Below are 8179 nucleotides of genomic sequence, written 5' to 3' on the forward strand. Positions count from 1 at the left end.
GGGGAGAGGAGCCGGGACCGGAGCGCAGGGCTCAGACGGGGAGAGGGAGCGGGAGCGGGGCCCGCGGCCAGGTCCCGCCGCCGGTGCCGGGGCAGTGCCAGGAGCCGGGTGCCCGGTGCCGGTCCCGGCGGGCAGTGCCCGGAGCGGGGTGCCGGTGCCCGGTGCCGGTAGCGGGACGCAGCGGTAGGAGGGGCACGGGCTGGGTCCGGGAGTCCCCGGGGCCGGGATCCAGCGCCAGGCGAGGGGGTGCCGGGCCCGTGGGCGCGGAGCCGGCGGCGGGGGGGCCGTGCCGGTGCCCGGGCGCCGCGCTCCGAGTGGGTGGCGGCACCGGCGGGGGGTGGCGTGGGGGGGGGGGGGTCAGTCGTCCCGGGATCCCGCAGCGGCGACGGGGCCGTGGGTGTGAGAAGGAAACGGCGCCGACCCGCCCCTGGCACCGCGACCCTCTAAAAGCCCCGGGGCCGCCGCACCGGGACCATGCCCGCCCCGGCCGCCCGTGCCCCCGGCGACTGAACGGGGCCCGCGGAGGCAGCGGGGCCCGGCGGCCGGGATGCCCCGGCGGACCCCGCTCGCCCTCGGCCTGCTCGGCCTCGCCGCCTGCCTGCTGGCCGCGCCGGCGCTGGGCTGCGGCCCGGGCCGGGGCCCGGTGGGGCGGCGGCGGCTGGGGCGGCGGCAGCTCTCGCCGCTGCTCTACAAGCAGTTCGTGCCCAACGTGCCCGAGCAGACGCTGGGGGCGAGCGGGAAGGCGGAGGGCAAAGTGCTGCGGGGCTCGGAGCGCTTCAGGGACCTGGTGCCCAACTACAACCCCGACATCATCTTCAAGGACGAGGAGAACACGGGGGCGGACCGGCTCATGACCGAGGTGGGGGCTGCGCCCGGCCCGGCCTCGCTCCCGGGGACGCGGGGACGCGGGGGCGGCGGCGGGGAGCGCAGCGACCCTCCCCGGGGGGCACCGACCCTTCCGGGGGCACCGACTGTCCCATGGCGCACGGACCTTTCCCGGGGCCACGGACCCTTCCCGGGGCGCACGGACCCTTCCCGGGGCGCACGGAGCCCCTCCGGGCGGCACCGACCCTCCCGGGGCGCAGGGTCCCCCCCGGACCGCAGGAGCCTCGCCCCGGTCCCCGGTCCCGGTCCCCGGTCCCCGGCCCTTGGCGGCGGCGCGGCAGCACGGACCCGCCGTCGGGGATTACCGGGGCGGGGGCGGCGCGGGGTCCGGCCGCCGCAGCGGGGGCACGGGGGACCGGCGGCTCCGCTCCCCCCGCGCCCCGGCCCCGGGGTGGGTCAGCGGGGAGGGGGCGGCCCCGGTACCCGTCCCCCGGGGGGGGATCCGGGGCGGCGGGAGCCCGGGACGCGCCGCGCCCCGCCGGGATGCTCAGGGTTGCCATGGCGAGGGGCGGCTCCGCGGTCGCCATGGCGACGGGGGATGCTGCGAGTGGTCCAGGCGGCGCCGGCGGCTCCCGCGGGCCGGGGCGGCGGGGGCGGCGGGGCCGGGGCGGCGGGGCCCGGCGGGGCCGCGGGCGCGGAGCCGGCCCGGGGTGCGGGCGGCTGAAAGGGCCCTTTGTGGCCGTGCCGGCATTCCCGGGGCCTGAGGTCAGCGCCGGGCTGGAAGGCGCCTATTGTCGCCGGGCCGGGCCGGGCCGGGCCGGGCGCATTCCTGCCCCCCCGCCGCTGCCGCCCCCCCGGCCGGGCCGCCCCGGGCCCGCGCCCCACACTCCCGCCCCCGCGGCCCCGCGCTCCCGGGAGCGGCTTTGTTGGACGGGGGGCACCGGGGAGCGGAGGGACACCGCGACCTCCCCGGTGCCGGGGGGGGACCGGGGGGAGCTCCGACCCCTGCACCCCGCGTTGGCGCTGCTGCTGGGAAGAGGGACCCCGGGGCCGCCCGGGACCCCCCGCCATCGCCCTCGGCTCTGGGCGCTGGAGCCCTGGACCCCCCATATCCCCCCGGCCCTGCTCCCCATCCTGCCCCGCCTGGCCGGCGCTGAGCCCCCATGGTGCTGCTCTGGGACTCGGGTCTGGTGCAGGGTCAGCTGCGCCCCCCACTCTGCCCCGCAGCCCCCCCGCCGGGTTAATCAGTCACGGCTGTGGCCGCGGGGAAGGTGACACCGTCCCAGTCCCTGTCCCAGTCCCCTGCCCGTTCTGCCCGGCTGCCCGCACCACGGAGCAGCTCCACCGCCGGACCCCGGGGCACGTTAACGTTCAACCTGTGCCCAGCCGGGGGGGCAGCTCGCCCGTGCTCTGCGCCCGGGTGGACACCCCGTCACCCCCCACCAGTGGGCTCCAAGCCCTGTGCAGGCCCGGTATCCGTCTGTCCGTCTGCATGCAGGACGCCCCGGGGAGGGGATCGGGCGCTGCGGCGAGGCTGGGGGTGACGCCGGTGCTGGTCCCCCCCCAGCGCTGCAAGGAGCGGGTGAACTCGCTGGCCATCGCGGTGATGAACATGTGGCCGGGGGTGAAGCTGCGGGTGACGGAGGGCTGGGACGAGGACGGGCACCACCTCCCCGACTCGCTGCACTACGAGGGCCGGGCGCTGGACATCACCACCTCCGACCGCGACCGCCACAAGTACGGCATGCTGGCGCGCCTGGCCGTGGAGGCCGGCTTCGACTGGGTCTACTACGAGTCCAAGGCGCACATCCACGTCTCCGTCAAAGCAGGTACCGCACGGGGGGGCCGCCACCGGGGCGGGGGGCCGCCGGCCCCGTAAGCATCCCAGCCTGCGGCCCCGCGGCCCCCTCTGCTCCACCTTGGTGTCCCAGATCCGCATGGGACGCAGCCCGGCTCTGGCTGGTGTCCGGCCCCAGCGGGCTCAGCCCGCGTCTGGCCCCAGCCCAGCTTCCCCCGGCCTTTCCGGCCACCAGATTGGCAAAAAAACGCACTTCCCCCCACAAATTTTGCCGGGCCGGAGCCACCCTCGTGGTTCAGCTCCCGGTGCGAGGCAGAGCGAGGGTTGTTAAGCCGGTCCGGACGGCCGCAGCCCGGCCCACGGCCCCCAGCCCCGCGGCTGCTCTGGCCGGCAGCCCCCATCCGGCCCAGAAGTGACAATCGACAGAAAGTGAAAGTGGCCGTAAATGTCACCGTCCCCAGCCCCGAACAAAGGGCGTCAGTGCGGGATGGACAAAGGGGCCCTGCAGCACCCGGCCTCCCCGGGAGCCGCGCTCAGGAACCGGGGGGGCTTCGGAAAATACCCGCTTTGTTCCGGGGGCGGTTTGGGGCCTGGGGAGGGCGGCTCCGCTCGGGGCCATTTCCCCTCTGGAGGTGGTGGCCGGTGGAGGTGGCCAGCGGGGACGGGGGACCCACGGCTTTCTCCATCCACCCAGATAACTCGCTGGCCGTCCGCACCGGCGGCTGCTTCCCCGGCCACGCCACCGTGACGCTGCGGAGCGGCGAGCGCCGGGGCCTGGCTGACCTGCGCCAGGGCGACTGGGTGCTGGGCGCGGAGCCGGGCGGGCGCCTGGTGCCCACCGAGGTGCTGCTCTTCCTCGACCGCGACCTGGGCCAACGCGCCTCCTTCGTGGCCATCGAGACGGCCAGCCCGGCGCGCCGGCTGCTCCTCACCCCCTCCCACCTGGTCTTTGCGGCCCGCGGGGCGGCCAACGGCACGGCCGCCTTCCTGCCCGTCTTTGCCCGCCGCGTGCGGCCGGGCGACGCGGTGCTGGCCCACGGGGCCGGCGGGCAGGGGCTGCGCCCTGCACGGGTGCTGCGGGTCTCGCGGGAGGACGGCGTGGGGGTCTTCGCCCCCCTCACCTCCCACGGGACCCTGCTGGTCAACGGGGTGCTGGCATCCTGCTACGCCGTCCTGGAGAGCCACCGCTGGGCCCACCGCGCCTTCGCCCCCCTCCGCCTCTTCCACGGGCTCCTCTCGCTGCTGCCCGCCCGTGCCGAGGCGGGCAACGGGACGGCGCCGGAGGCGGGCATGCACTGGTACTCCCGCCTGCTCTACCGGCTGGCCGGGGGCGTGCTGGGCCACGAGGCCCTGCAGGCGTAGGGGTCCCCGGCCCCCCGGGCCGCCGCACCGCAGACCGCACCGCACACTGGAAGTGGGGGGCTCCGACCCTGGGTCCCCCTTGGGCCGGCGGGTGCTGGGGAGGAGGGATGGGGGCACCCCCAGCCCCGCGGGGAGGTCGGGGTGCCTCTCGGCTCAGCGCCGCCCAGGGGCACGGGGCGGTGGGGACGGGGTCCCTGGGACGGGCTGTCGTGAGGTGGCCCAGGGACCTGGCCGCAGCCCCCCCCGCGCCCCGGACCCCCGCGCGCCCCCCCTGTATTTATTGCTTCATTAACTGCCGCGGCACCGCCGGACCCTGCCCCGGGGCCACATCCAGCCCAAGGAGGGGGGATGCTGAACCAGCCCAGCACCCAGCATCTGGCAGCAGCTCCTGCTCGTCCCCCGGCTCTGGGTCTGTCCCTCCGTCACCCGCGGCATCCCCGTCCCCGTGCGGCCCAGTGCCGCGGGGCGGCTGGAGGGGGCGTCCGCCGCGGGCCCCCTGCGCCGGCCCGGCTCTAACCGCGCTAACCGCTAACCCGCCCTGCTTGAGAGTTTTATTTTTCTATTTATAAATGATAATATAAATGTCCCCCGCGCCCGCCCGCCCTGGCAGCGGGGCCCGCCCCGCGGGGCAGGGGGCCAGCCTGCTTTTAACCACTTGTTTAAAAAAAACCCCAAAGAAATACTACTATTTAATTGTTTGGAGAAATAAAAGAGACTCTATGGCCCCGGTGGAGCCGTGGCTGGGCCCGGGGGGGGCTGGGGTCGGGCATCCCGGGGGGCTGGGGGTCCCTGGGGCTGGCGGAGGCCGGGGTGGGGACCCCGGGGAGCAGGAGGGGGGTGCGGGGATCCCCGGGGCGGGGGCGGGAGGGCAGGAGGCGGGCACCCCCCCCCCCCCCCGCCCGTTCAGGTGTGCGACCACCACGTGGCCCCAGCCGTTCCCTCCGTTTTCATGAATGGAGTCCGGCGGCCAGCGCGCCTGCGCCGCCGCCAGGCCCCGCCCCCGCCGCCGCGGCTTGGCCAATGGGAGAGAGCGGGCGGGCGGGCGGTGTTGTGGTCACGTGGGGCCGCCGGTGTAGTGGCGGCGGCACCGCCCCCCCGCCCTCCCCGCCGCGGCGGGCGGTTTATAACGCCGTGCGCCGCGCCCGCCCGCCCCCCCCCCCGCGGCGTGGGCCATGCCGCCGCTCCGCCACCGCAAAGTGCTCATCCTGGGGTACCGCGCCGTGGGTCAGTGCGGGGGGGCGTGGGAAGGGCCTGAGCCCTCTGCCCCACGCGGCTCCGGGCGGGGGGGGACCTGCCCGGGCGGTGCGTGGGAGCGGAGCTGCCCCGCGGGGCGGGGGGTGGGGGGGGCTGTGCCGGGCCTCTCGTGGGTGCCCCCCCCGCCGCCGTGAGGTCAGGGCATGGCGGGTCCCCACCTCGGGTGGGGGCTGTGGGGCGGACGCCCACCCCGGGAGCCCCCGTCACCCCGCGGCCGTGTCCCCTGCGCCCCCTCGGGAGGGGGTGGCGGGTGCAGGCGCAGCGAGCCCGTTCCCGGGTCCCTTCCCTCGCTCGGGGTCCTTCCCCTGCCCCGCGGTGATGCCGGACCCCGGACCCCAGCCCTGCGCTTCCCCCCCCCCCCCCCCCCAGGCAAAACCTCCCTGGCCCACCAGTTCGTGGAGGGGGCGTTCATGGAGTGCTACGAGCCCACGGTGGAGAGCAGTAAGTTGCGGGGGGGGGGGGCTGCCTGGGGTCCCCCTTCCCGCTGCTTCCATGGGGCCGCGGGTGATGAGGGCAGATGTGACCCCGCTCCTGGGCTGCACCCCAAAGCCTTGCGCCAGGGGCCGAGGCCCCCCCGGCCTGGGATGGAGGGGGGGCTGGGCCCTGGGGGGGTCCCGGGCACCCCCGTTAACCTGGTGCCACCTCCGCAGCCTACAACAAGATGGTGTTGGTGGGGAAGGACGAATTCCAGCTCCAGCTGGTGGACACGGCCGGGCAGGTAACGCTGGGGGCAGGTCCTGGGCCGGGGGGGGCGCGGGGGGTGGGCAAGGGGCTGCTGGCCCCGCAGCCGCCCCGGCACCGGCCCTGTCCTCCCCCAGGACGAGTACACCATCCTGCCCCACTCCTTCGTCATCGGCATCCACGGCTACGTCCTGGTGTACTCGGTGACGTCCCTGCGGAGGTGAGGGACCCATCTGCCCTCCCTGCCATGCCGTCCCCGCGCCCTCGGGGCTGGGGACGGGTCCCCTTGAGGGGGAGACCCCGGTGGTGGGGGGCAATGCCTGGATCTCCCCTTCTCCCCGCAGCTTCCAGGTGGTGAAGACCCTGCACAACAAGCTGTACGAGAGCTGGGGGCAGACGCGGTAGGTGCTGTCCCTCCCGGGGAGGGGGGGGCCCGGGGGGGCCGGGCCCTCACCCTCCCCATGCCCGCAGCATGCCCGTGGTGCTGGTGGGGAACAAGGCGGACCTGTCCCCACAGAGGTAAGGCGGGCTCTGGGGGTCCCGGCCCCCCCGGGGACCCGGTGGCCCATCCTGGCCGTCTTCTGCTGTGTCTCCAGCCGGGAGGTGAGGACGGACGAAGGGAAGAAGCTGGCGGAGTCGTGGGGCGCCATCTTCCTCGAGTCCTCGGCCAAGGAGACCCAGGTCTGGGGCAGGGTGACGTACCCCGCCGGGGCTGGGAGCGGGGTCCCCGAGGTGCCGGGGCTGACGTCCCCTCGTCCCCAGGTGACCCAGGGGATCTTCACGAAGATCATCGAGGAGATCGACCGGCTGGACAACTCCTACGGCAGATCGAGCGGCTGCCGCCTGATGTGAGCCCTGCCTGGGCCAGACCCCCGGACGGGGCAGACCTCCCATGGGACCTTCCCCCAGACACGGTGGTGGCTTCGGGGGGGTCCGGGGCCACGCGGTCCCGCCGTTGCACAGGACCCCTCACTTTGCACAGTCTGTGGGGCTCACGAGGGGCTGGGAGCGGGGTGGGGGTCCCGTCCCGGCCGGGGAGCACCCCCTGCTCGTAGCTGCTGTCCCCCCACACGTACAAGGACACGCTGGGGCCGTTCCCGCTCTGGCCGCGGCGAGCCGGGGCTGAATGCGGGTGTTGTTCCCGGCGCGGGGCCGCGGTCCGGCTGTGCCGCGCTGGCAACCGCCGCTCGTGGGAGTCAGGGCCGCGGGGCTGGAACAATTAAACGTTGTTTTGACTGTGAACCCCCTCGGAGCCCGGGCTGGGGCTGGGGGGGCTGCTCCTGCCCCGGGACGGGGGGGATGAAGGTGAGGCAGCGTAGGGGGACCCCCAACACCCCGGCAGCGGGCTCCCCCCCAGCCCCGAATGCACCGTGGGGCTGAGCACCCCCCACCACGGGGCTGGGGACCCCGGGGCCGTTGCTGGGACCCTGGGGGGCTCTGCAGCCCCGTCCCCCCCCGGAGCCGCAGCCCGGGCTGGGTGCCTGTGGGGGGACTCGGCAGCGCCAGGGTGCCCGGCCTGGCTGCGGTTCTCCGTGTGGCTTATCTCCACCCAGCCCGGCTAATTACGGCTAATTACCCAATTAGGCTGTTTAGCGAGGAGCAGGGAGCTGCTGAGGAGGGAAGGGGGGTGTGGGGGTGCGGGGGGGCTGCTCCGTGCCCCCCGCCAGCAACGGCGGGCTGCAGGGGGGAGCGGGTGCTGGGATGTCACAGCCACCGGGGGTCTCTGCCCTGGGGGCTCGGGGTCGCGGGGGGGCCCCTCACCCAGCCCCCACCTGCCCTTGGCCCCCCCCCCCCGGGGCTGTCCTGCCCCGGGTGGGGGTCCCCGGCTGCGACCGAGGGGGCCGGGGGCCGGTTCTCCTTCCCCACCACCACCTCCCGGAGCAGGGTCTCCGGGCCCGAGAACGGAGCTGCTGCCCCGATCTGGCCCCGCTCGGTGCACGGTGTCCCGGGGGTGCGGGATGGACGCGGGTGGGGGGGGCGCAGGGCGGGGGACGGGGCACGCGTGGGGCTCCCCGTGTGCGTGGCCCGGGCTGCCCGGTACCGGCAGGGATCGCGGGTATCGGCGGGAGGGCAGGTCCGCGGCTCAGCCACCCGCGGCTGCCGTGGGGCGGCCTGTCCCGGGGCGCAGCGCGGGGAGCCAGCACCGGCCACGGCGGCTGCTCCGGGGACACCGGGACCGGGCGCGGAGCCTTCCCTACGGGCACCCACGGACACTCGCGTCCCCGGCGGGGCCGCCCCGGTCCCCGGGAGGGCGGGGGG

General features: G+C 76.0%; 2 protein-coding genes across 6 annotated transcripts; both read left to right on the forward strand.

The window, feature by feature from the left end:
- The first annotated feature begins 402 nt into the window (after positions 1 to 402).
- On the forward strand, positions 403 to 4699 carry DHH (desert hedgehog signaling molecule). Of its 2 annotated transcripts, none has more exons than XM_087771410.1 (3): positions 403 to 859; positions 2324 to 2654; positions 3318 to 4699. In XM_087771410.1, exons 1-3 carry the CDS (start codon positions 548 to 550, stop codon positions 3983 to 3985), a joined length of 1311 nt encoding a protein of 436 aa, XP_087627536.1. In that variant the 5' UTR covers positions 403 to 547; the 3' UTR covers positions 3986 to 4699. The 2 variants fall into 2 exon arrangements, with proteins under 2 accessions (XP_087627536.1, XP_087627537.1); XM_087771411.1 differs by having other exon boundaries at positions 412 to 859; positions 2393 to 2654.
- Positions 4700 to 5139: 440 nt separating this feature from the next.
- On the forward strand, positions 5140 to 7162 carry RHEBL1 (RHEB like 1). 4 transcript variants are annotated; one of them, XM_087771425.1, is made up of 8 exons: positions 5140 to 5209; positions 5609 to 5680; positions 5890 to 5957; positions 6058 to 6140; positions 6265 to 6321; positions 6392 to 6439; positions 6517 to 6601; positions 6683 to 6913. In XM_087771425.1, exons 1-8 carry the CDS (start codon positions 5158 to 5160, stop codon positions 6770 to 6772), a joined length of 555 nt encoding a protein of 184 aa, XP_087627551.1. In that variant the 5' UTR covers positions 5140 to 5157; the 3' UTR covers positions 6773 to 6913. The 4 variants fall into 4 exon arrangements, with proteins under 4 accessions (XP_087627551.1, XP_087627548.1, XP_087627549.1 ...); XM_087771422.1 differs by having other exon boundaries at positions 6420 to 6601; positions 6683 to 7162; XM_087771423.1 differs by having other exon boundaries at positions 6438 to 6601; positions 6683 to 7162.
- Positions 7163 to 8179: the final 1017 nt, after the last annotated feature.

The sequence above is a fragment of the Nipponia nippon genome, unplaced genomic scaffold (assembly GCF_047370975.1).
Source record: "Nipponia nippon isolate SJK-2023a ecotype South Korea unplaced genomic scaffold, ASM4737097v1 scaffold_35, whole genome shotgun sequence".
NCBI lineage: Eukaryota > Metazoa > Chordata > Aves > Pelecaniformes > Threskiornithidae > Nipponia > Nipponia nippon.

Coding starts and splice junctions, on each gene's coding strand:
- RHEBL1 (XM_087771422.1), top strand. CDS start 5,158: ATGCCGCCGCTCCGCCACCGCAAAGTGCTCATCCTGGGGTACCGCGCC. Junction 6,141..6,264: donor TCGGTGACGTCCCTGCGGAG/GTGAGGGACCCA, acceptor TTCTCCCCGCAG/CTTCCAGGTGGTGAAGACCC. Junction 6,322..6,419: donor GAGAGCTGGGGGCAGACGCG/GTAGGTGCTGTC, acceptor GTGGGGAACAAG/GCGGACCTGTCCCCACAGAG.
- DHH (XM_087771410.1), top strand. CDS start 548: ATGCCCCGGCGGACCCCGCTCGCCCTCGGCCTGCTCGGCCTCGCCGCC. Junction 860..2,323: donor CGGACCGGCTCATGACCGAG/GTGGGGGCTGCG, acceptor GTCTGCATGCAG/GACGCCCCGGGGAGGGGATC. Junction 2,655..3,317: donor CCACGTCTCCGTCAAAGCAG/GTACCGCACGGG, acceptor CCATCCACCCAG/ATAACTCGCTGGCCGTCCGC.